This window comes from Doryrhamphus excisus, chromosome 3 (genome assembly GCF_030265055.1).
Source record: "Doryrhamphus excisus isolate RoL2022-K1 chromosome 3, RoL_Dexc_1.0, whole genome shotgun sequence".
In the NCBI taxonomy this organism is placed as follows: Eukaryota; Metazoa; Chordata; class Actinopteri; order Syngnathiformes; family Syngnathidae; genus Doryrhamphus; species Doryrhamphus excisus.
Genome location: NC_080468.1, coordinates 20559387 through 20586979, shown reverse-complemented (window position 1 = coordinate 20586979; position 27593 = coordinate 20559387). Strand labels below are relative to the sequence as shown.

Genomic DNA, 27593 nt, shown 5'->3' with positions numbered 1-27593 from the left:
GGAAAGCAACTGTGGTGGTGAAGGTAATGGTGGTGGTGGGGGGGCGGGGGTAACACTGAGCTAGATGCAGAGCTGCACTGCTCTGCGGCGCCTGTTGCTTAGCGACCATGTGTGCCTCGGGAGGGGATAGATGGTACAAAGACAACAGGGAAGACACAAAAAAAAAAGGGAGGCAAAAATGAATGAAAAGTGTAATAAAAGAGCCCCGCTTGCTTGTGTTGTGTTGGAGCTCATTTTTGGCGTCAACGTTGCAAAGCCGCTCTTGTTCAAATCCCACATTTCCATTTGCAGTGACCTTGGTGTTCAATATGCACTTACTGCCCCCACAATATTAGGCTAACCTCCAATACACAAATTCTCCCTTGATAAGATGATGCTGAGTTTTACATGTTTATTGGTTCCAAATATTGTGGCCAGTGTGGCATGTTTAGTACAAAGTACAAGCAGTTTTATATGTAAATATATTTTAAATAAGCTTCTAAATGGGCAAGCTCCAGTGTGTGTTCACAAAGATGTTCATGTAAATATGAGCTTACTGTATGCCTGCAGGGTGATCTCAAGAGTCCAAAATCAGGCACGGGGATCATTTTGCAGCCCACAGCTCATTTGTTGTTGGCCTGCGGCCTAATGCAAAACAATGTTGCAATGGAGAAAAGAACCATCAAAAAAATGGCATTCGAAAAAAGGCAGACGACTAAACAAAAGTGGTGAATGTTTGCATCTTTTGACCGACATTTGTGTGAAAATTTTTTTGTAAGGTGATTTATTAGATTGTTTTGTATGTTACCCTCGGTGGGAAAAGTGTAGACACCGTCCCTGACTTGAACTTCATAATTGCCGGCCATCAGCACTATGCCTTCCTCCAATACTGCACAAGGAAATCCAACTAGGATGCATTATAGTTACTTAATACACACCAACCATTCAATTGGATTTCAGCGTTTACCCCCTTTTACAGACATGATATAGGGACTTTTGTCATGCTGGAAGACCCATCATCAGTGTTCTGTTCGAGGCCAGAAGGTTCTTACGGCCCCCATCATGTGGTTGACTGATGTCTTTTTGTATCCTCAGCGAAGAGACGGCCCTCAAAGAGAGTGTTTGACAGTAGAGATCACCAGTTCTCTGCCTCCGAACACATCACATTGATGCCTGAGACCTCCATTTTTGTCTTATAGGCCCATATCAACATTCTCCTAAACCTTGTCTGAATCATTCAGGAGGGGATCTTGTGGGCACTCAATCCAATATTATAGCGTGTGTTACTAATGTTTTTCTTAACTCGTTTGATATTAATAACCAGCTCCTGTGTCGGATGAAGATGGACCGGTCCATTACGCCTCTCACAATTGTCCTTAGCGCACTTTCCAGACCGTATGAAGGCAGATTTTTGCAGCTTTTGTGTTGCATGTCAGTCGATTGTGTTGTTGTAGTGGTTAGCATACTTGTGTTGAACTAAATGTGTGTGTGTGTGTCAGTGTCAGGTACAGGCTGTTTACTGATGCTGACGCAGTGACACACCAGCGTGTGATCTGCACATCACAAGTTGCAACCGCTCCTCACCTCTCCTCCTTTAATCCCCCCTGACATCCCTGTGTGTGTGTGTGTGTGTGTGTGTGTGTGTGTGTGTGTATGTGGATTTGTGTCAGAGCACAGCATCCTTCTCCTCCACCTCATTGCTGATAGATCTCAGCTGCACATCTTTATCCTTCAGCATCGGTCTGGCCCTGTGCATGAGTTTCACACAACACACACACTTGTGTTTTTAATCCCAGTGTGAGTTTCATTCCCATCAAGGTGTTTGTTTCACTCTTTGATTCCTTTGTGTTGCAGCATCCGTATTGTTGTGAATGATAGTCACCGGGAGCCATTACTGATTGGTGTGTGTGTGTGTGAGGTGGGGTGGGGGGGGGGGCACCAGGGAGGCAGAGGATGCAGTCATGGAGGAGATTTGAAGGTTGGCCTACTAAATGAGGCCTCCACTGCAATGATGCTGCAGTTATAAACATTATGTAGTATAGATACACACACACACACTTAAAATGAAACTCAAGAAGGATGAAGAGAACATGGGGAAGGGGAAAAACAAATGAGCTGAAAAGGGTGTCAAGATGCAGAATGAATGAATTAATCTAAAAAAAAGCATCTCAACCAACAAAAGTCGAGCATTGCAAAGCATTATTGAACAGCAGGGTAATGTCTGCATATATTCATACTTGAAAATGTCAAAAATGCTCCTGTGCTAATGTTAGCACGCTAATGCTGACATGCTAACACCTAATGTGTTAGCAAATGTTTAAATATGTGTCTACTATGCTAATGTAAGCAAGCAAAACCTTATGTCCGTCAATGTTAACACAAATGAAAATGGTTGAAATGCTCCTATGCTAGCAAAGCTAACTTAATCATTCTAGCACTTGCCCCAATAGTACTGTGTTTCTATGAGTTCTTGTAAAAAAATAGCTGACATTATATTAATAGTGTAACAGTTTTAGAACATGCTAAATTGCTAACATTTGCATGCAACACCTAGCCTGGTAGCACAGTCTGTGTGTTAATACTCATGAAAATGTTTTTTTTTTAAAAAACATGCCACTATGCTAATGTTAACATGTAACACCTAGCATGGTAGCACTAAGTGTCTGCCCATATACTATGGTATACTATGTTAGTACTATCATGCTAAAAGCTAATGTGATACCACTATGTTGTCAAATAATATTAGACCGAGGAAAACGTCTTGTGATGTTAACATTAGCATGCAAAACCCAGCATGATAGCACTAAAGTGGGTACAAATTTTACTATTCTAATGTTAACATTCTAGCAATACTAACTTGCTAATGTTAGCATGCTTACACCTGACATGATAGTACAGTGTTTCTATTCTATTAATGAAAACAACTAAAATGCTACTATGCTAACGTTAACGTTGTGAACAAGTGTTGGCATATCTTAATTGGCAAAATGCTATTATGCTAATGTTTGCAATGTTAACTGCTATCATGCTAACATGTAGCCGGTTAGTGCGCAGGCCCCAGGTTCGATTCCCGGCTCCGGCGTCTCTGTGTGGAGTTTGCATGTTCCAAAATCATGCTAGGTTAATTGGCGACTCCAATTTGTCCATAGGTATGAATGTGAGTGTGAATGGTTGTTTGTCTATATGTGCGCTGTGATTGGCTGGCCACCAGTCCAGAGTGTACACCAACTCTCGGCCAAAGACAGCTGGGATAGGCTCCAGCATGCCTGCGACCCTAGTGAGGATAAGCGGTATAAATGATGAATGGATGGAAGGTTGATTTTGTTCAGTATGGTCCAACCTGCTTTGGCATGCAGTGCACAAGTGTGTCCACATGATGGCAGTCGAGGTCCGGATTTACCATAGTGCCGTTTAGAACCGCCATGAGAGTTTATCCTAAGGACCTTGTAGGACCTTTTTGTATTTTGTTCCCTCCTTATTGTTTTTCGTAGTCTTTCTTTGTCTTTTAGACAACAATGCGGCGCTGATACTCTTCCCAAAGAGCCATAAAGCATTAGTCAATATTTTTTCATGTGATTCTTTACCTGCAATACCATTTAAATGCTCGCAGGGCGCTCTTGCTTCACCACCCTGGGCCAAATGTTTTTCTGTGTTTTTTTTTATATGTACAAGACTGAGTGTAAAGGTCCGAATCAATCGGGAGCTCATAGAAGGACTTTATTACCCCCCCATCCCGCCCCTTTTTTTAAGCTTGGATGCATTGTGCTGCGTTTACGCACCCTGCCTGCCAGTCAAAGAATGGGGATTCGTCTCCCCTTTCGATCCTCCCTCCCTGGTTGCTTGTGGTGATCCAGTGGATCTTCCAGTGTGCAGCGAGCCTCCGAGCAGGTCGGACCGGTGGGAGTGTGTTGTGACCGGATCACACATTGGACCTACGCTCGCCTGATATATGTTTTTTTAATTATTATTTCTTATCAAATATCACTTTTGACAGTTTTTTCGTACCGGATCCTTTGTTTCCCAACTCTTATAGAATTAGACTCCTGGATCTACTGCCTTTTTTGTGTAATTCCCAACACAATCAGCTGCGAATTGAGGATTTGTGGATTTAAAAGCAGCCTTGTGTGAGTTATTGAAAGGATTGTGGACAAGTAGACCGAAGGGGTTTGAACATGTGGACTCCACATTGCAGCCTTTAAAAAAGGACAATATTTATATTTGTTTTATGGCGCCTTGCATGAGGCAATAAGGTAATGGGAGAGGGTGCACAAGCAACAAGGGAGCGTTGTTTGGGTTGCATGAAGGAGTCTCGGCTGGCTTGCGGTTCTTTTGACAAGATTCACTGGAGTTCTATTTAAAGTCCTGGACCAGCACCTTCTTCTCTGCAAAAAAGGACCACTAATGGCTCATTAGAGTGGAAGCCATGGGATGCGGACCGAAATAATCCAGCTTGGACACTGAACTCCGTACTGTGTTTGCACCTGAATGCATCTTGCACCTGACCTCTGACCTCCTGGTTTTTTGGACCTTTCCTCGACTGCTTCTGGCGGAGCTCAGCTTGGCTGCTTTGTCTTGTTGCGTTCTGGTTCTGAAAGTTCAGTGAATGTGGCGCGACATGGCGTGTCCGTGGAGTGGGAATGGATTGTGGGTCCTGCTGGTGTTGTTACTGGATTTACTGGGAACCACTGCCAGCAGCATGGAGCCCATCTACTGGAATTCACTCAACGAGAGGTAAGGACGCCTCATTGTGCATGCATGCCCACGGAGTTGCATTCAGGGAACGCACTTTACGTCTTTGTAACCCCGAACAGCAGGTCCCATAATTGTACCTACAGGGTATTTCTTAGTATATTCTGCAGTAAACTGCTTGTACCCTTAAATATTCTACATTTGCACCCTTTCCACTTTCATTTTAACCGCAGCAAAACACATTGTCCTTACAAAATGTACTTCTGAGAGTAATTTTGTGGTACTTTGTGTGTCCATTGTCCTTAAAATGTCACAAATTAGACAGCAACGGGACAAAATATTACTCCAAAAATTACTTAGTGTGCTTTTGCACCCTTTTCAGTTTAATTTTAACCAGAACAAAACACATTGAAAAAAAAAATGCACCTTTGAGTCCAATTGTGTGGTACTTGGTGTGTCCTTTGTCCTTAAACTGTGTCAAAATAAGACACATGGATCAGTAAAAGGGCACAAATGTGCTCCAATAATTACCCCCATGGTGTATTTGAGGTTGTGTATTGCATATTTTTTGGATATGATTTGTCTTTTACGTCACCCAATATCACACTACGCCTTGCAGACTCACTATAATGCACAAATTAGAGTTATTTGTTGCGCTATCTTACTTGTAATGTCGTGTTTTTTGTCCTTAAAGTGTCCAAAAACACACTTATGGATCAGTAAAGGACTCCAGTAATGATCCCTCTGCTGCAGTCATCTAGTACAATTTGCAGTGAAACATGTTCCTCTAAATGTTGTGCTTTTGCAGCCTTTCCGCTTTTAATTTGAAGTGGGTTCAAACACATTGCACGTTTGGGTCCAATAGTTCACATTACTGTCCATTGTACCTTTTTAGGCCAGAGAAAGTGGCCCCTATTCTACGGGAAATATACTTTTCCTTAAAAACTGTCCAAAATGCACCAATAGTTGGGATTTGTGTAGATAGAATTGAACTTTTTCTTATCATAAGACGCTTATATGTCAACAAGTACCACGCTAGAACTTGCAGAGTCACTATACTGCACAAATGAAGGTTATCTCATGTGCTTGTCTTAGTAGTAATGCCGTGTCTTTGTGTTTAACCTTGTCCAGAATACTTCTATTGATCAGCCGAGGAAGAGAATAATTATTCCCATGTGGTATTTTTGTGTGTAGATGAGTACAAATTGTTTCCATTTCCTGGTTTCTACAAAATGTGTAGTACTTTGTGCGTCCGTTGCATCTTTTTAGGCACTCCTACTGCACCCGTTTCGTCATCTGGACGCCTTTTACGTCAACAACGTAGAAGCCATAACGCACAAATGTTTATTTCTCGGTTGTAATGTCATGTTTTTGTTCTTAAAGTGGCAAAAATGGAACAAATGTACCCCCACCGTGCATTTGGAGGCGTGGACATGTGTTGACGTGTGGTGATTTTTTTTTTTTCATTGCCCCCCCCACACACCACAGAGTGCAACAAGTATAAGATTATTGACGGTGTTGACGAGTGTGGGAGCGTTTGTCATGCTCCTCACAGTGGAGGCGGCGTCGCTCTTGTTGCACAGCTGCTCCAAATTTGTCCCCCTCTCTCCTCCTCCTCCTCGCCCATCGCTCATTGGAGGATTATCATGCGGCAGTAGTTGGTCTTAAGTCGCTGGAAATGGAAGGCGAATCGCTGCCAGGTGACCTTGATGCGTTCACTGTTAGGAACTTCAGTGCGGAATTAAACTTAAGAGGCGTCATGATGATGCTTTCACCTTTTTCATTATCGTGAGGGGAATCATTCCTGATTCCTGGACTACAGGGCCTTGGAGGAAGTCTAAAGTCTATCCAGTCTCACTTGTATTCAAAGAAATACCCCCCCCCCTCCTTTCAATTCCTCAGGAGCTCCCGCCCAGGCTTGAGGCTCGCTCAGACGCCTGTTTTATTGCGTCTGTGTGCTTTAGGCTAGGACCAGCCTGCTCCCTCAAGCCTTTCCCGTGCGGGATGCAACAGTGCATGGGAGCCCCCCCCACTGTGGAGCCAGGCGTGAAACCTCTAATGAGGGTTTTTGTTGTTGTCAGCAGTGGGTGGATTCGGCCCACAGGGTTGGATGCGGAGGAAAGGAAGCATAGGTGGGGGCAATTTCCACCGAGGCTAACAGCTAGCAGGCTTTTAGGGGCTTTACAGGTGCCTCGGCGCTATTGTTCCCTAATGGAGTTTAGTGTGAGGTGGCCTGGATGGCAATTAGTGGGTGGGGGGGGCTGCTTTGACGCCACACTCTGAGTCATCTGCAAAGAGGTTGCTGGTATATGCAAAGTACAAAGCTTGTTGTACGCCATTGTGTGGATTGACAAAGCTTAGCATTCATACTTAATCAGCTTAGTCCGTCCTCCCAGTTTATTTTCTTTTTACACACACATCCGTGCACTTCATCCCCTTTTTCTTTCCTTTCCTTGCCAAAGTTGTGTTAGCAGGCCTTGAATGAACAACTACGGTATATGCGGTATAACTATAGTATCTAGTACTGAGACACACTTCTCATCTTAATAGATTCTAATATTTTTCATCAATATATATCATGGAACTAAGTGCCAGAATAATGTATTGGGAGCATGTGGTCCAAAATCTAAGCTTGATGCTTGAATTTAGTTTAAAAGTACTTGGAACCTACTTCTTGTGTGTGTCTGAGGCTTTAATAAATGAAACTTAATAAATGTAATATATGACTTACAACTGGGCCTGTCACGATAATCGGTAAATAGAACGATCACGATGAAAATGCATGTACAGTAAACCTCGGATATATCGGACTCGGATATATCGGAAATTCGCTCACAACGGACAGATAAAAAAGAACCGATTTTTCTGTAATGCATTTCCAATAAAAATTCATTGCATATATCGGATTTTTTATAACGGATTTCGCCTATTTCGGACAAAATCTCCAATCCCGTTCCAATGCATTTCCATTAAATTTCCCTCGCATATATCGGATGGCCGCATCGTGGCGCTCCGATTCGCCGAATCGTGACAGGCCGCTATACGACGTCATTTGCAGCGTTTGCAGCGTTGCCTGCGCGTCCAGGTACATTGGAAACATAGTCAAGGAAGTGCCTTTTTATAACGGATAAAATCCGATTTACGCATATACCGGATATAAATCCGATATATGCGTAAAACAGACATTTTCCGGTATACGCATATAACGGATTTCGCTTATATCGGACAAAACCAGTGGGAACAATTGAATCCAATATATCCGAGGTTTACTGTACATGTGTACATGTGTATTCCACACAGGCTGGATGACAAGAGTGTTCACTCTGCATCTGCCGGTGCACGTTGGTTCTGTAGTGGAATAAAGGAATGAGAGTGAACCATCCTCTCATTCAAGCTCTGTGTGGAGGCGGGGCTACGAGTTAGTTTCGTGAGCCCGTATACGCTAACATGAATGATGGCGAAAAAAGCGATTGCCGCAGCGACAGTGGTCGACAAACGTAAACAAAAGAGTGCAAAATAGTGTGCGCTCGCAGACGGCGTCGCCAGCTACATTGCAAAACCATACAGGCAACTTCTAATGTCTGACGCAGGTACACTGTACACGATACTTCAGTGCCATCTAGTGGTTCAAATGTGAACTCATGATAATTAATGAAAATATGGGCTAAAATTTGATAACATTGAATGTGGACGGTTACTGACCAGCTAAATTTGTATTGTAATTTCAGTTCCAAGCGCTATTTTAAGATGTGTAGCAAAGCCTTTTTACAAAATTCCTACTGACATATTTCTGAAACATGCATGATGTCCACCGAGCATGTATAAAGAGTCCAAATAGAGCCCCCCACCCCACCTCTGAAGCAGAAGCAGCAGTCCAAGTCCATCACATGTGCACTTCACGTCTGGTCGGTGCAGCAAATGGACTGTCACATTGTTAACCTCCACTCCTCGGCCCGATGCGCAGCTTTGAAGCTGCCCACCTGCGGACCCCCCCCCCCCCCCCACCACACACACACTACCCTCATCCCAAGACAACCCCACCCCACCCCCTCCGTCTGCTTACCATTTTCGTCCATCTTTCTTTCCGCTTTTGTGAACAATCTCTGACTTGCCTTTCACATTCCTATCCGCCCTTATCTCTGCTTTCACATCCCACCCCCGATTCACCATCAACTACCCCCACCCCCGCCCCCCTCCACGACTGCCATGTCCCCGCGCCGTGACCAGACGATGCAAATTGGAAACATGTGTCACATCCAGGGAGTAATTAAAGCGTGGCGAGGAGCTGCCGATGCACCCAATAGGTGTGCTCCAAGTGATGGGGATGCGAGCAGACCACCCATCGGCAGCCTATTGATCTGTCTGATTAATTCCTGCCGTGTGTAACTAATTAATTGTGGGGTTTTCTATTATTAATATGTTGTCTCTCTTTTGACTGCTAAATATTTTTCAACCAAAAAAATATATAAGTACACCAACAATGGATAGCAGATGTTACCAATAGTGGTTTAAAAAAACAGAATAAATAAATGTCACAATTTGAAGTGAAATATTTAGTTTGACCCAAATCAGACAAAGTACACAACGAACCCTTCTCTAATTAGCGCCCATGAAAGGATAGGTTAGGTTATGATGGTTAACGCTAGTAGCGAAACTTGTTGTTTTTGTTAGCTGACATCCAACATGGCTAATGTGTCTTGCATGGGCGTCGTTTGCGGTGTCAGAGTGCGTGGAATATACCATTTTGGAGGGTTAGCACCCCCCCATGCAGTACGTAAAACCAGTACCCTGAACCGATCCTAGCTAGGTGATTCTTCCCTGAGTATCTGAGTATGCATCCACCACTTAAAAAAAACCCCAAACAAACCCACAAACAGGCTTCGCTACACATCTTAAAATAAATTTCGACCAACTTAAAATTCCTGCATGGAAGCTGGACTTCGGGCGATACTCTTTCAATATTTCAAGTTAGTGAAAAATACAATAATATGGGAAATTTACTATCATAAAAAGGTAACAGCATGAGTGTGGATGACTCAGTCTAATTCCTGGACTGTGCAGAAATAGATAAGAAGATAAGATGATGTCACAGTGCTGCTTCCACCTTCGACGTGATGTCCCAGTGGGGGGTCGCCGCTGTTTGATGTCATCCTTTCCGCGTTTATGGAGGTTATCTTAAATCAGGGGTGAGCAAACTATGGCCCGGGGGGGGGCCACATGCGGCCCACCAAGCATTTGAATCCGGCCCTCCTGTTGCTTTTTAAGTATTTCAACTTTTAATATACAAACTGGCAACATGACTTGCAAGTCGGGTGTTTTATTTCGTAAAAAAAAATATATATAACACTTTTAAAGATAAAATTTGACAAATAATTCAAGAAAAATTATAAGCATAAAATAGTGCGTGTGTGTGTTAATTATATGTTCTGGCCCACCGGACAATTTTGTGAACTTGATGCGGCCCACGAGTCAAAATATTTGCCCACCTCTGGTTTACAATTTCGTTCGGACGAATGCTGCAAAATTTAAGCTAGCTGAAATGGGCAACGCACTTCTGGTTATTTTCACAAATTTTTTATTATTTTTGTTATTTTTCACAATGCTTTTACTTTGAAATCAAGAAACGGACCAACTCGAAATATATCCTGCTTGACTGGTGTTCAGACAACGTTTTTTTTTTGGGGGGGGGTTTCGAGTTGACGTCACGTCGCATTGCATCTTGGGTAATTTGAGTGTGAGTAGTGTTAAATATATGTTCTGGCCCCCCCGGACAATTTTGTTAACTTGATGCGGCCCACAAGTCAAAATATTTGCCCACCTCTGTCTTAAATGGATGCTACCGGGACTATTTTTATATTTTTTATTCCTCCCCACTCACTCGTTGCTTGCGGTGGCTTGTAATACGCCCCCCCCCCCCCCCCCCCCCCAAAAAAAAAAAAGCCCCTGCTGAGATGCTACATTCTAGTTCAATCCCGCCTCCCTGCTTCCTTCCACTTGGTCAATTATTCATTAATCGCCTGCTAATTGGCGGCGGATAAAAGGCGAGCTAACGAGACTAAGCGTTTCGGCGACAAACAACAGCAAAAACAAAGAAACGCAGTAGAATGTACTCATTTTCAGGTCATCAAAGAGCGATACTCGTTTTATTTGTTGTTTTTGTACATTTCTGGAAATGAGGAGTCGCGGCAAACAAACGGCTCCGAACCGCGACTCATCGTTGTCATTGTCTTAATAAAAGAGTCATTCTGGAGACTTGACTCGTTACGTCTCGACCACGTCCAGTTAAACTCGGCGGCAGTCAGTTGTTAAACCTGATCTAATAAGCAGAAGAAGCGTTTACGAGCTGGGAGCAACAAAAGAAGTCAGGAGGAGGGGGAACGAAGGGGCGTGGGGGTGGGGGTGGGGGCGGCGGGCTTGACCTGTCGGGTACGTAAATAGCATGCGGTGCTAACCTGCTAACCTAGCCTCTATGTTTTATGTGTGTGTGTGTGTTGGAGAGCGTTAAACACACACCAGTAAGCCCCAGACTGTAAACACACGTGAGAGGTGAAGGAATTGGCAGGCTGGCTCATTATTTGGCAGGATCACAACATTAACAACACCTGCACAATCTAATTAGATCAGGGGTGGGCAAACTTTTTGACTCGCGGGCCGCATTGATATGACAAAATTTACGGGGGGGGCAGACTATATATTTTACACGTAACAGTCCACCTGGTATTATTGTATCTGTAAAATTGTCATGCAATCTGCTATTATTATTTATTATTTTATATTTATATTTAAATATTTTAAAAATAATAAAATATTATAATAATTACAATAAAATTAAAATAATAATTATTATATTATTATTATGTAAAATATGCAAATATAACAATAATATTATATACAATTAATATAATAATTAACATTAATATAATAATTATAATAATCATAATAGTTCTAATAATAATTATAATAATCTAATAATCTAATAATAATAATAATAATAATTATTATTATTATTATTATTATTATTATTATTATTATTATGTGCTTGTGTCCCTTTTTTCAGGAGCACTTTGTAAACAACAGACCATGTCAAAAAACGAAATTGATAAAACCATCAAAAGGTTGGCTCAGGCCATGATGCCAGGTTGTATGTTGAGTTTAAATGAAATACTTTGGAAAGATTGGGCGGGCCGTATTCAAACACTTGGCGGGCCGGATGTGGCCCCCGGGCCGTAGTTTGCCCACCCCTGAATTAGATCTACGTACTACGAAAGTTTTGGAGATACTATACTTCCCAAAATTTTTTCAAACTTTTGCATGATACTGACAGCTGTTCCTAATATACCGACCACACCATTCTGACAATCTGTGTCAATCAAAATTGAGTAATAGCATCTTTTCTTTGCATGGGATCTGATAATAATGTTGTGCCTAATGAAGTGTCCAGCCAATGTGCTGGTTCTGAAGCTGTATCAGAAGTCCTGGATCCAGGTCCTGCAAAGGGGAGGGAGAGTCTAGGGTGGTGTCACATGTGTCCCGGCATTGAACACACACACACACACACACACACACACATAGGCTCTACCTCATTAGCTTGCTTCACAGCACACAGCGCTTAAGCAGGATCATCCGATCCTCCTGGCAGCTTTTGGACCAGACCGGGTCAACCTCTGTCTCCTGAGGGGTGACAAAGAGAAGACAGACGTGCATGTGTGTGTGTACGAGTCTACACGGAACAGGCTTTGGTTCTGCAGAACCTGTCAGACGCAAAATCAAATATGTCCACCTCTCGGCCCAAAATGGCTCTCTAACAGACCGACACCGTCTGGCGTCGGAAGGCGAGGTCACATTTGATGGAGCAAAGATAAAAAAAAAAAAAAAAAGGAGCAGGAAATGCGGTCGGTTGGTTCTGGGAGAGTGCGCTCGGCTCGGATGGCGCAGACGGACAGAGTGAGTGATTGTCTTTCGGGTCCGAAGCGGCAAGCTGCTTCCTTCCTTCCCGCATGCGACCGAGTAAACCTGCCATTCCTCATGGCCGACACCTCCCATCACATTTGACCCCCGGGAGGTCCGACCCGGTGAAACCTAGTAACTATTTGTGGCAGAACCGGGCCTTTGATCAGCTCCGCATGAAGCCATCAGAGGACTGGCAGCTCTGCGGTTCTTGTACTGATCTGGAAAAAAATACTACTAGTAATAATATATGGAATATATTATTAGTAATAATACAGCATGAGATGGTAGTTTTTAAGGACTGACTGCAAAAATGCAGATCAAAGATCCTCTCCGTGACAGGAATGCTTTGCAGTTTTTTGGAATTCGCCTCAAAAAATGTTAGTCGCTCCCAAGTTTTGAACTGAACTCACGAGCCTTTCCATACGCCATCATGTTTATTAGCCTGTTTACCTCACGGCCCGTCTCTACCTTTAGCACCTTGATTACTTTTCCAGGCGTGCGCGTCTGCGCGCGTGTGTGCGTGTGTGCGTAATTAGCAGTTAAACGAGCACGGCCCATCTGGCTTTGGCGTTAACCCGTCGTCGTCGCAGCGCTCTCGCTCCATTTCCCGTGCTAAATATAACTCCCAATAGCGCTAATGCCGTAAATATAATATCGTGTTCCAGAAGTTTTTAGTGCGGCAGCAACATAATCAAAGCGAGGACTTCATTTCCAGGCTTGCTGGGCTTTAGGAGACTGAAGACTGAAGGTCTGTCGGCCCCTGAGCTGAAAACAAAGACAAAACCCCCCCAAAAAAAAAGAAAAAAAACCCTCCATGTCACATGACTCAAAAGAATTCAGGCTTGGCCGCTTGTCAGCTTGGCTTTCTGTCTCTCTTCCTAAGTCGATATATTACATATAATAATATAGATATGTGTTACAAATGCTTCAGAAGATGTGATAGCATAACCTCAATGTTATGTATTTATTAGACCGGGGGCATCCAAACTTTTTCTGCTGAACAACGAAAGGATGCAAGAGCTTTTTTATTTTATTTTATTTTATTTTATTTTATTTTATTTTATTTTATTTTATTTTATTCTATTCTATTCTATTCTATTCTATTCTATTCTATTCTATTCTATTCTATTCTATTCTATTCTATTCTATTCTATTCTATTCTATTCTATTCTATTCTATTCTATTCTATTCTATTCTATTTTATTTTATTTCATTTTTGAGACATTGGTGAAAAAGTGTATTATTTATCTAAACTTCTCTTTTTGCTCCCTTTTTTTTACCTCAATTTTGCTGTTTTTTTTTAAATTTCCCAATTATTTCAGCTTTCTTGTACATTTTCTTTCTTAATATTATGACTTTATTCCCATAATATTAGAAATGCTTCCCTAATCTAATTTTTCAAAAAATTGCAACTTTAATTCATTTTGTTTGTTTCTCATAATATTACCTCTTAAAATGTTGTATTTTTTTCTTTAATGTTGCTAAATTTTGCTGCTAAAATAATATTATTTTTTCTCATAATATTACGTCACTGGTTACAAAAGTACAACTTTTTTTTTTTTACAACATTTTAAAATATTTTTTATGACTTAGTATTACACATTGGAAACAAAAAAGCACGTTTAAGCTGTTACAACAGAGTATTAAAATTACTTGATATTCCAAGAGTAATGACAAGAGAGAGAGATTTTTTTTATTTATTTATTCATTTTATGTCATTTATGAAAATCTGTCTTTTTTTTACTTTTTTTTAACTTTTTTTTATAAATGTACAATTTTAGTGTCATAAATCTCGCGAAACATCTTAAAGTTACAATAGTTGTTTTTTAGAGCCGTGTGGGACATTTCAAGTCAAACCTTATGGGGTTTAATAATGCCGCCATACGGTGTTTTGTAAAAAAAATAATAATAATAATAACAGTCGGGGTGCATATTCTGCCAAATTTTCCCCATGTTGTGTGGAGCACTTGAGTCGTGGAGTTACATCATGGGGTGTCCTCATTTTTTTCTACGACATGTGTGAACGCATAAATTATAAATATTGCCATTGACGTCCCCCAGGCATTGATGTTTGGTCTGAAATATCAATGCCAAAATCCTGGATTATTTATTTTGCTTTAAATGTTGCCAATGTCATCATTTCAGTGAATGGATTCTTCTAAAATAAAAGTGTTACATGCGGTTGTACACTTAGTATGTAACTTTTGTAAGTAAGTTTTACGTGGCACGTAAAGGATTGTCTTTTTATGGCTTGCCAACGTCCTGCCGTGCACGCTCACATGCTCTCTTGTTGTCCGAGCGGGGATGACAAATGTTCCACGTTGGAGAAGGTCCAAGTGGAGGAGTGAAGTTCCTTCTCTTTGCCAGCAGAACATCAACTACGACTACACTTACAACAAAGTCATCACTTTTTCAGGACCGGCAGGCCGTCCCTGTCATCAAAAGTCCGTCTTTGGGTCTTGTCCGCCATTCTTCCTGAGCCAGTGGAGTGGGGGGGGCGGGGGGGCGGGGTTGATAACAGATGGAGCTCTCGTCTTTCTTCCTCATAGAAGAAGGCTGTTACAAAGGCTTGCAGTCGTGAGGCGAGGGAGGGGGAATCAAACGTTGTCGTCTTTAGTTTGTGAAGTTGATGGATGTGGTCACTTTGTCCACCATGGACTGGATGCATGTGGAGCAGCTAGAACGGTTTCCGGGTTTGGATCTTGCATTCCATTCTTGGTAGCTCCAAAGGTGTTTTGATGAGCTTCTAAACACTAAACCTAAACTAGACCGTTTCAGAACTTGGACCAGAACATTGGAAGCGTTGTGGACTTTTAGTCAATAAATCATGAATTGCAGGGATTCTCCTTGATGTTGGTTTGTCCTCTTCATCAAAACAATGGCGTCCTCCTCTTGAACGGAGCTAACGGGCTAACTCCACAGCGGCGCTACTTCACCACAACAAAAACAGAGCGGAGGTGTCGCTGGAGTGCTTGTGCATGGATGTCAGGCGTGTGGCGTGCGTGGGTGCGAGCGCTTGTATACCAGCCGGCGTGGGCTTGTGTTCAATGCGACCCCCCCCCCCCACCCCCACCCCACCTCAAAACACATGCCTAATCCCTCCTCCTCCCCCACCACGACCACCATTACTGCTTTTATTTGCCAAACAGCGCAATCACACAAAAGGCGGCGTTAAAACAACAGAAAGTAGCCAGTACCACTTGACCCTATCAGGCGGTGGGGGAGGGGGGCGGGGTGATGAAGCAGTGATGAGGTGATGGTAGATCGGGCGTGTGTGTGTGTGTGTGTGCGGGGGGGGGGGGTTAATCCCTAGCGTAATGGTCACCCCTCCTGTCCTCCGCTCGGTCTCTAACGTGGCGCGTTAGGCTGTCAATCACTCGACAAAGCCGTCTATAAGGGGATTAGCAACCATCGGACCGACCCCCAGCAACCTTAACCCCTCCCCCTGTTGCCTTTTCACCCCTTCACACGAGCTCCGTTTCATTTTGTTACATTTCTATCACGATACGATGCAGTCGCCATGGAAACGATGCCATGTTCAATATGACCTTTTAGCTGAAGCCAAAATATTACATATTACAACTTTAAGCTGTACTACTGTATTTGAATAATATGCTAGCGTTAATATTTCCCTACAATCCCGAACCTTCTGTACGCTACACTCCTCCATGCGCTCGACCTTCTGTGTGATTTGTTCGTTAATATGATTCTGGCCGAGGTTTGCATTTCTGCACCCTTGTGGTCGTTTTATGGCTTAAAATTGCTCTGAGGTGTTAATGCATTAGTGGAGGGTTGCATCATCACCTTGTTTTGCCTCTGGCGCAAAAAATCAATTATTTCAAGATAAAATGTCGAACTTTTTATATCTTTTATATCAACTCCATTCTTCTGTAAAGTGTCTTTGAGTATTTTGAAAAGCGCTATACAAATAAAATGTATTATTATTATTAAAATTGTTACATATTGTTGCTTTAGAACAGGGGTCTCAAACTCAATTTACCTGGGGGCCACTGGAGCTAGGGTCTGGGCAAGGCTGGGCCGCATCAGGTTCCACCCACCCCAAAAAACGCATTTATTAAAAACAGAAAAATATACAAACTTTTTCAGTGTTTTGGTTCCGATTTGCCACTGTTCTCAAATATCTTAATTTTTATTTTTCTACACAAAATAAAATGAAAAATAAATAAACAAATCAAGAATAAAGAAAATCAATCCATCAGTAATAAATAAATATAATAATAATAATAATAAAACAGCAAATAATAAAAACTTAAGAAACCACATATAGTTGGTGGGCAGACAAATTATTTTTTTCAGATGAAAATGAACAAAGCATTATTAGAGCCCTGTAGACATGACAAAACACGACTATAGTTACATTTATACTCTTTTTATTTACAACATATTGCGCAACTGCAGGGTCTTGAGACACATGCTAACTCGCAAACTAGAGAGCTAGCGACCTAAACGGTAGCCTTCAAGTTATTTCCTTTAAACTTAAATAGCCCAAAACTTACCACTTCCACACGGATAGGGAGGATAACTATTAACAGTTATTTAACCTTTAACATGAACATGAATCAAACGCAATAATTTTTTCTGGGTACATGATACCATACAGCATCCATATCAAACTAACATTAAACTTTCATATCAAGGCGGGGGCCTCAAACTGGTGTCCTGCGGGCCACATTTGGCCCACGGGCCGCATATTTGAGACCCCTGCTATAGACTATAGTGTAACTCTAAAGCTGGAATAAAGATGAGTTTTGAGCCGTTGGTTTAACATTTTCCAGTTCAGGTGCTACCAGCCACTCCACAAAAACAGCGGGCCTATCTTCAATGGCATTTGCCGCCTTTTAATCTCCCATAAGGCTTTGGGCTCCAGTGAGAAATGTGCCTGGGGCAAAACGGAGGCTAATTCACACTCAACATGGAATTATACTACTTCCACACATGAAGCCTCTGAATAATTTACGGCGCTCAATGGCTGGACATTATTCATTCCGCACACGCGTGACAGGAAGCGTCTGGGCCACCGTACAGACTTGAGCCGTGGCCTCGCCAGCATCTCAGCAGTGCATCACTAAATACCCCCCCGTCCCTCCCTCCCGTATCCTCATCTCCTCCTATCTCAAAGCCAATGTAACATATAATTACACCCCCCCGTCCTCCTTGTAAAGCAGCAGGCCAGTCATTTCACACACACTTCCGTCGGCCATCATTGTGACGGACACTCGGGCTTTTCTCTGCCTGAGCGTTTCCATCTTCATCCCGATGTGACGAAGAGGAGGAGAAATAGGCGCTGTGACATTAACAAGATTGCTTGTTAAGGAAGGTGGAGGCTAAAGGGGAACGGCGGCGGTGGCGGGAGTGGAAGGGGGGGGGGGTGCCGTAATTGGGAGGTTTTTGAAAAGGCGAGAAAAGAAAGAATTGGGTTTCCATGCCAGCTGTGGCGTGCGTGCATGTGTGCGTGTGCACGTGTGTGTGTGTGTGTGTGTGAGAGACTTAATATGAGGTGTGAGAATGAGTGAAGTGCTAAAGGTCAGACACACCTATCAATCAGGTCTGCACAATAGACCGACACCCCCCCCCCCCCACCCCCCCCCCCCCCCCCCTCCCTCTCTTTCCTCCTGCTCTCTGCACCTTTCTGAACAAAGAGACATTTCTGGAGAATAAGGGCGTCCTCATGCTAGACCGTTCCTACTGTGATGGACTGGAGTTCAATTCCCTCATACTCCCCTTGAGGGCCCCCCACCTTCCTGCTGACGTCCATGCTCTTGTTACTCATTCCTTCCGTTCTTTTTTGCTGTTTTACTGCAATTTATATGACGATGTGGGTTATTTTTAGTCTTATTTGGAGTCATTATAATTATTTATTTTTTACAAGGTTGCTTCTGTCATGAATTGCTTCCGAGAGCAGCAAGTGTTTGAAGTAAATGACTCAATGCAATCTTGCTTTTTGGATCATTTTGAGTCTTTGAGTATTCTATTTTTAGTATGAATTGTGTCTATGATTGATAATTAGTAAGTAATAGCAATACATGACTCCTCTACATTGTACATTTACATTACCCAGGTATGATACTATGGAGTGCAGGGGTGTCCAAACTTTTTCCACCAAGGGCCACATTTATTTTTTTTTTGTCCATCATTCACAATCCTTGTATGAAACATTAACACATGTTTATTTTTCTTTTCTGTGCATTCTAGCGCAAAAAAAACAAGTTAATTTGAGCTAGCTAACAATGGACATCATGGGAAATACATATTTTGACGCTCAAAAAACACCAATAATGTTATATTTACAAAACTGGCTTCTATATTAACCAAGCTACGGCGATATTGTTTTGTATTGCTAACATGAAAAACTATATTCATGACGGCGTCACTCACAGATGGAAGACTGGATACCTAGCTTCCGTTTTTCCTACAAAGACTCAACAAGATGCTTATTTGCGGTCAGCAATTTTTTACCTGGGATTTTACTGAGACCACACGTATTGTGCTGGAAGACACAGCCATCCCAAGAAGAGCACATACATTGTAAGTGTTGTCGCTGTTATTGACGGAAGTACTTTAAGCTAAATGCTTGATATGAAATCAATGCGGAAAGAAATTTCGGTAATGTTTTGAATCATATTAAATGTTATCATGGTTAATGCATGATCACAGCATGTATGTCAAACGATTAAATGTTGTTTTTTGGAGGGCTTCATAGTCAAAATAGGTGTATCCCAATGGCATGCATTGTTAGCTAGCTCATATTAACTTGATTTCTGGCGTTGTATTGCACAGAAAGGGAAAGAAAAAGGTGTTCATTTTTCACATAAGGATTGTGAATTATGGGCAAAATTTTAAAAAAGGTGCACTTTCCCTTTGAAAGGGGAACAATGCACAGAAAAGTGAAATAAATATGTTTTCATGTTTCACATCGGGATTGAGAAAAAAGTGCAGTTCCCCTTTTTAAGTAGTGTTCTTTTTTCCCCTCCTATTTTTACTGTTTTCTAAATTTATATTTCAACTTCTTTGTTATGCTCATTTCCGGACCCTTTTCTGGACTCCTGTAGAGTAGCTCCACACAATAACCCGCAAGAAAGCTTTCTAGATCTTCCAGAATCTGCACCTATTCCAGCTGTATTTTCCTTGGATTTATTCCACCCGTGGAATGGATGGAGATGACAGCCATCCCAAACTTCTTTCAGGGCTCACTTCCAAATGTGCAAACACAGTTATCTGGGATCTCAGTGTGAGTCCAAAATGAACCGAACCGCGCCCAAGTTCACCTGATACCACTTGTTGCACACCAAGGTTCGGGTGGCTATGATCACAGTTGACCATACGAGCGGATTAAACTCACCAAAGTTCCTTATACCTAACCAAACATGACAGGTGTCAATAGCATCTTATTGCTGCAGCGTCAGCCGGGCCGCCGCAGGTCCACAACAAGAACACAACAAGAACACACTTCCTGCTGAGGCAGCTCAGTTTAGACGGCGTCTACAAAACACACACACACAAAAAGTGATATCTACGCCAGGAGCCTGTGTGCGGTGGCTAGAAAGCGCTTTGCATTTCTTCGAGGCGTGCCAACAAGACGCGCACGTGTGTAAGTCGGCGTAATCCCTCGCCGCGGGACGCTCTCCCTTCTTCCCATGCCAGATGGGGCGGTGGGGGGGGCTAGGCGGCCAATTTCAACACAGCGAGCGTCGCTGCCAAGCCCAAACACGCCATCATGGGCTGCCATCCGATGTCACGGCAGTGTGTGTGTGTGTGTGTGTTTCTGTGTGTGAGAGACAGCAAAGGTTGTGGACATATCAAACTTCAGATCGGGATGTGGAATTGGGCTTGAACAGCTTGAAGTGTTTTTTTTGCCATAGCAGCTTCAAAATAATGACACAATATAGTATTTTCATGGCAAAATGTTGCAATTTTCTAGCAAAACCTCCACTTCTAGTAACAAGTGTGCTCATCCTCGAGTGCACTACACAATGTGCAACCATGTCAATTGTTTTTTTATGTTATTTTATCATAATTTAACAAACACTTTTGATTGCACAATGTCAATAAAAGAGTTTGCCTGTTTGCAAATCTAAAATATGGGTTCACACTAGCATGCAGTTTAGCATCATTTTACTCAAATACTCATGCTACTGCAAGCTTGATCGACCAGGGCGAGTTGGCTCGGCAGCCCTGGTCAGGTGAATTGGTTATTACGATGACACTAATGACATTTTCTTTTGAATCACCTTAATTATGCGCATAAATGTATTGTGGAGTGTAATAATGATCATAGAGTCCGAGACCATCCTTGTACAGCAAATCAAGTAATTGAGCTACTCATAAAATATTATGTTTTTAACATGCCAATAAAGTTCGCTGTCTCGATCCTCGGCCTCCAAGTCCTCCAGCTAGAGTGACCTTAATGTTCTCCTCTGATTTCAGGTCAACATTTGCAAAAAAAGTGACTGATTAGATTCAATTTAGAGGTAATTTTAGTCATGGAATACAATACTTTTATCGCAAAATGTGGTGTTTTGAGGACAAGTTTGCTATTTTGTCTGAAATTTGAACTTTTTTGTGGCCGTGAGGTGTTTTTTTGAAGAAAAAAAACTGATACAGTAAACCCGATATATCGGACTCGGATATATCGGAAATTCGCTCACAACGGACAGATAAAAAAGAACCAATTTTTCTGTAATGCATTTCCAATAAAAATTCATTGCATATATCGGATTTTTTATAACGGATTTCGCCTATTTCGGACAAAATCTCCAGTCCCGTTCCAATGCATTTCCAATAAATTTCCCTCGCATATATCGGATGGCCGCATCGTGGCGCTCCGATTCGCCGAATCGTGACAGGCCGCTATACGACGTCATTTGCAGCGTTTGCAGCGTTGCCTGCGCGTCCAGGTACATTGGAAACATAGTCAAGGAAGTGCCTTTTTATAACGGATAAAATCCGATGTACGGATATAAATCCGATATATGCATAAAACGGACATTTTCCGGTATACGCATATAACGGATTTCGCTTATATCGGACAAAACCAGTGGGAACAATTGAATCCGATATATCCGAGGTTTACTGTATATTCAGTTGTTATTGAGTCATGCAAAAAAATCTGAGCTATCGTGCTGGACTTTGTGCAATCCGGACTAAATTCTATAAAGATGCAGACACACACTAAGGTTGTCGTATTATTTTATGCTATATTGACTTGACAAGCACTTTTAATCTTGTTGTCCTCCTTGCACAATGCCAATAAGTGCATAATCTATTCTAAAATATGGTGTTTTTGTAGCGGGTTTGTACTTTAGTTTGTTGTAATGTAGCATGTATTATCTTTTTTTTGTAAGCAAAACACCCCAGTTTGTGTAAAATCTTAACATTTTGTGGCCAGAAGGTGGCAATTTTGTAACAACATAACATTCTTCAGTGGTGAAATGACTTTTTGTGATGGAAAATATATTTTTGATGGGATGTCTGCCACGTTGGTGTAGTGTATTGATGCTCTTTTAGCAGCAACTCAAATTGCTAAAAAAAAAAAAAAAAAAAAACTTTTTCAAATAATGTCCTACCAAACTCCCACAAGAGCATGCTGAGTTAGCATGGGTGTGCGGATGCTGACACACACACACACACACATGCACACACACACACTCTCTCATGGGCTAAGCACAGGTTTATTCCGGCCTACGGGTCTGGAAGCAATGCTGGTGGATTAGCGGCGGGGCCTGCGGAGAGTGAGATGGAGCCGCCACAGGCAGGGAGGCGAGGCGAAGCGATGGACGAAGATTAAGGATGGAAAGACGGTGAGGCGCGCACGGAAATCCGCCGAGCGCCGACATCGAGGGAGGAATGGAAGCCGCTGCTATGAAACAGTTAACTCCACAGTTTATACCACAGGATGGATTATCTACCTCCCTGCCCCCCCATCTGCAATCATTCCATTGTGTCCAACTATGAAGAAAAGGGTGGGGGGGGAGAAATTCCCTCTCTTTCTTCAAGTAAATTAATAATATGAAGCCTCTCTATCCCTCTCAGCTTGCTTTATCCTTTTATTCCCCCACTTTGACGCTTTATCTCAGTATTCCCGGCTTCTATTATTCCCTGGGCTGTATGCTGGAGTTATAGGAGTGGATGCCTGCATGTGTGCATTCAAAGAAAGCACGCTAGGCTTTGAAAGGGAGGAGAAGGAGAAGGAGAAGGAGGAGGAGGAGCGGCACGGACACAAGTGTGACAAAGAGACGGGTGAGGGGGGGATGGAGGCGCTGTCACAGAAGCTCCCATGGGTGCATCTTTTGGACTTTTTCAAAGCTTGTTCCCAGCATCCTTTGCTTCCTTACCTGTACTCTAACATCTGTACGTGCATACTTTCGCTGCTAAAAAAGGTCCAATCGCCGCAGCCTTTACTTCCAAAATGGATTCAACGGGGACCTTGAAAAGCTTTTGGAAGTAAACAAAGTTGTCCAAAAAAAAAACCTTATCTGAATAATGCATGTCGTCTGAAAGGGGGCAGGTTCGGTGACGCTTACCTCCTCAGTGTCCTGCGACTGGCCAAACAGGTCATATTGAGGCAAACGAGATGCAAAAAAGGGGTGCGGGGGGGTGAAAGTGCGGGTGGGCTGACCGGTTCAAGGAAGCGCTGATAGACGTTGACACTAAACAACAGCAAAGATGGCCAGATAGGAACTGTGAGGGCTTGTGGCAGTTTGACGGGTGGCCAGGTGGTGGTCCTTGTCCTTGTGGTGCCTTCATAAATTGAATCATTTTTACCCGAAGGTGCATTTTTAAAAATCCCGAGTGGTTAGCATGTTGGCAACACAGTTAGGACATCGGGAAGATCTGAGTTCGAATCCCGGTACTTTCCTCCCACATTCCAAAAACATGCTAAGTTAATTAGCGACTCCAAATTATCCATAGGTATGCATGTGAGTGTGAATGGTTGTTTGTCTATACGTGCCCTGTGATTGGCTGTCTCCAGCACACCACCGCGATCCAAATAACGATAAGCGGCATCGAAAATGGATGGGTTTTTCAGTGGTAAAAGAACATCATGCAGTCGTAGAATATTTGGGATTAGGTTATTACAGGCCTTACTCCGTCACCAATTAATAACCAATAATTAATTTTGATGCATTATTATATGTACAGCTCATGAGAGGTCGTTTTTTTTGTTTTTGTAAACAAAACCAATCGGCCCTGCTCATTAAAGTCTAGTAATTATCTTAGGAATCTTGAAATTGTTGCCAGGTAGCTCATGAATTCGACCAAAACAGTCCAGGGTGTCGGCTGTTGGTGGCTATTAACGACATAATGAGTACGGCACACATGGGCGTTCCGACTGTGCGATCATATTTGCAACACAATGATGTCATGCAAAGGAGGCTGGGAGGAGGAGGAAGAGGAGGAGGAGGAGGAGGAAGGGGGTTCTGTTGTCGATACTCAAAACGTGCAAAACGAACAATTTACCGATAATACTTGCACTTGCGTGTCACTTAGCCCCAATTAGCCACAATTTGACATTTTTAGGGACAATTTTGGGACTTTAATTGCTTTGTCCTTTGTCCTGTCGTACTTCAGTACGAGGTGCATTATTAAAAAAAAAAACAAAAACCTTAAACTGTATTATAGAAAACAGGAAGTGAACAAATGTAACAGTTACTGATTGTAAAAGTACCAGATGGAGGGGTAGGATTTAATAAGCTTTGTTTCTTCCTACTCCTTTTGGACATGTGGAACTGGGAACTGATTATGAGATGCATTCAATTGTAATCTGATGCATGTTCAAATTAAATAAAACCATTACCATTACCTTTACCATTACCATTACCATTACCTTTACCATTACCATTACCATTACCATTACCATTACCATTACCTTTACCTTTACCTTTACCTTTACCATTACCATTACCATTACCATTACCATTACCATTACCATTACCATTACCATTACCTTTACCTTTACCTTTACCTTTACCTTTACCTTTACCTTTACCATTACCATTACCATTACCATTACCATTACCATTACCATTACCATTACCATTACCATAATGCATGCAGGTCTTTCCAGCTATAAACTACACTATAAATAAATAAAGATCACGGTGAAATGCATGCTGGGAACTTAGCAGCATGCATTACTTACGCTTGAGCTGATGTGTTAATTAGCCCGCTCATTAAATAGAATCATACCCGATGAGTGTACAGTAGGCGTGGGCGGGGCTTCTTGGTCAGTCGTCTCGTGAGGTTTGCGCGGGTGTTGATGCCGATGCGCGTCAGCAAGCTTGCCCGCCGCTGCCGCCGCCGCGAGGCTTCACGGCAGACCGCGGCATGTCGGCGGAGGGGGCATTTCGCCACTGATGTCACACATCACATGATCTCTGACATGATTGGATGTGAGTGAGTCGACATGATTCTCTGCCTTGCGTGTTTTATTTAGCGATGTTCTACATTGGTAGTGGGATGCCATATTAAATGTTCAAATGAAGCTTTTATTGTTTCATTCAGGGCCTATTTTTGTCGACCTGCAGCTTATTATTTTTTTATTGGCCCTGAGCCTCCAGTATTATTAATAAGACATATTGTTACACTCATTTGCTCACCTTGTGCACAACATTAAAGAAAAAAAATGCCCATCATCCACAGTCTTTATGTGAGAACATGAACACACGTCTTTCTCTTTTCTAAGGATGTAAAAACAGATAAAAAAAGAGGCAGCTCATTAATGCACGTAATGGGACACATCCATTCCACCCTACAAAGCACGCTATTAAAACACCTCCAACAAGGTTTTATATTCATGGTGTGAACATGAACATAATAATACTTTGCCATACTTTAAACATGAATGGGACTTGATTTCACACAGCAACAAATGCTACACCTAGCCTTAGCTTTTCCAAACTCAAAAACCAAAACACAACAGCATTGGTGGCTACATTATGTAGGTGGTGAGTGTGGTTCTGACGCAATGTGTGGTGAAGCTTGTAGCTAGCTGGCTTGTAGCTAGCTGGCTTTGTAGCTAGCTGGCTTGTAGCTAGCTGGCTTTGTAGCTAGCTGGCTTGTAGCTAGCTGGCTTGTAGCTAGCTGGCTTGTAGCTAGCTGGCTTGTCGCTAGCTGGCTTTGTAGCTAGCTGGCTTTGTAGCTAGCTGGCTTGTAGCTAGCTGGCTTTGTAGCTAGCTGGCTTGTAGCTAGCTGGCTTTGTAGCTAGCTGGCTTGTAGCTAGCTGGCTTGTAGCTAGCTGGCTTTGTAGCTAGCTGGCTTTGTAGCTAGCTGGCTTTGTAGCTAGCTGGTTTGTAGCTACCTGGCTTGTAGCTAGCTGGCTTTGTAGCTAGCTGGCTTGTAGCTAGCTGGTGTTGTGTGGCAAGGTGTCACTACTCCAGTAACGTAGTTCTTTGGCATAACAATGTTTTTTTTTTGCATAACAATAATAACTGGAGAAGCACTTGGAGAGCGCAGATCCATCCAGAACCTTTGGTAAACTTGTCCTGTATTTATTTATCTGACTTTGAAGTTCTCTGACTATTTTTTGTGCAGTTATATGCACAAGTGACGAAAATTGTCCTATCTTGCAATGTTAAATCGTGATCCGGATCACCGCCAAAAATGTCCACAATTCCTAAAAAAATTCATCCCAATCCATTCAGAACTTTGCAAGTTGTTTTGAACACAAACAGACAAAAAGAAATGCTGGAAAAAAAATACATAATGATGTGTGGGACTTGGCGGAGTAAAAATGTCGCTTTTTTAATATGCAGGTGACATTATGTATGTAAATGCATCCCATTCTTCACTGTCTCTTTTTAGCTGTTTTTATATCTTTATAACACAGAAAACAGAAAGACCTGTGTTACATGTTCGATTGTGGATGATGGACAAAATTCCTTTAAGATATTTAAGCTGCTTTGTGCAGATAGCGTAGCATATTTTGTCCCGCATTCGATTGGTTTTAACTTCTTTAATGCACAAAATATATCAATCAAAGTTGCCCCCCACCCCGAAACCCCTGTTTTGATGTATAAATCACCGTCAGAGCGAGGTCAGCCTGCATGGACGTGTAAAGGAGCACGTCACGTCCCAGCAAGTGGAACCCTGTGATAAGAGAGCACTTGGAGGTTAGACGTGTCGCGTATAAAAAAATAAAAAAAGCCTATATAGGAATGTGCCTCCGGCTTAACCTGCAATTAGCCGCCCATGAATACTAACTTGGTGGCGACATCGCGCAATGCCGTTTGACCGCTAACAGCACGCACAATCTGGGGGCCTTGACCTCTCATTGGTGCGGCCAGGACCAGATGACGCCCTCTCTGCCAATCGGGGGGGCGGCGGTTGATGGTGAAGTTGAGTTTTTTTTTTTTTTTTTTTTTTTTTAAAGGGGTGACAAAGCGCTGCCTCGCAAACCCCCCGCCTGCGTTTGTGAGTGTTAATCTGCTTTGTGTGGTTTGCACGCAGCATCAGCACTCAAGCTTGACCCTTGACCTCTCACATCCAATGGTGGGAATGGACTGTCGGCGGGCGGGGGGCGAGGGTGTGGGGGCATAGTCCGCACGCAATGCAACCAGGGGGAAAACATTCCACGACGTTCAGATGGGAAAATGGTTGAGAAAATGAGGGCACCCCCGTGGTGACATGGACACACATGCAATACACAATTCCGTAATCATTACATGAATGATGACTGACGGACAGCCCATTGTCCCGCCTCTGTCCCTGCATAAACGTTTGCGTCCATACGTCCAAACTTCCATGTTTTTCAGTCAAATGTTCAAATTTCAAGTCAATCCGTCCCATGCTGTTTAATAACTATCTATCTATCTAGTGCAGGGGTCTCAAACCACTGGAGCTAGGGTCTGGGCGAGACTGGGCCGCATCAGGTTTTCCAAAAAAAACGCATTTATTAAAAACAGAAAAATTAATAAACTTTGCTTTGGTTTCGATTTTCTACAAGAAAAGCTCTGATA

At 42.6% G+C, this 27593-nt stretch overlaps 1 protein-coding gene across 1 annotated transcript in view; it reads left to right on the top strand.

Annotated features, from left to right (window-relative positions):
• The first annotated feature begins 3792 nt into the window (after positions 1-3792).
• The window catches only part of efnb3b (ephrin-B3b), a 72168-nt gene continuing 48367 nt past the window's right edge, over positions 3793-27593 (top strand). The window contains exon 1 of the mRNA XM_058066040.1: positions 3793-4710. Within this exon, the coding sequence (XP_057922023.1) occupies positions 4583-4710 (128 nt within the window). The 5' untranslated portion in view covers positions 3793-4582. The remainder of the gene's footprint in view (positions 4711-27593) is intronic.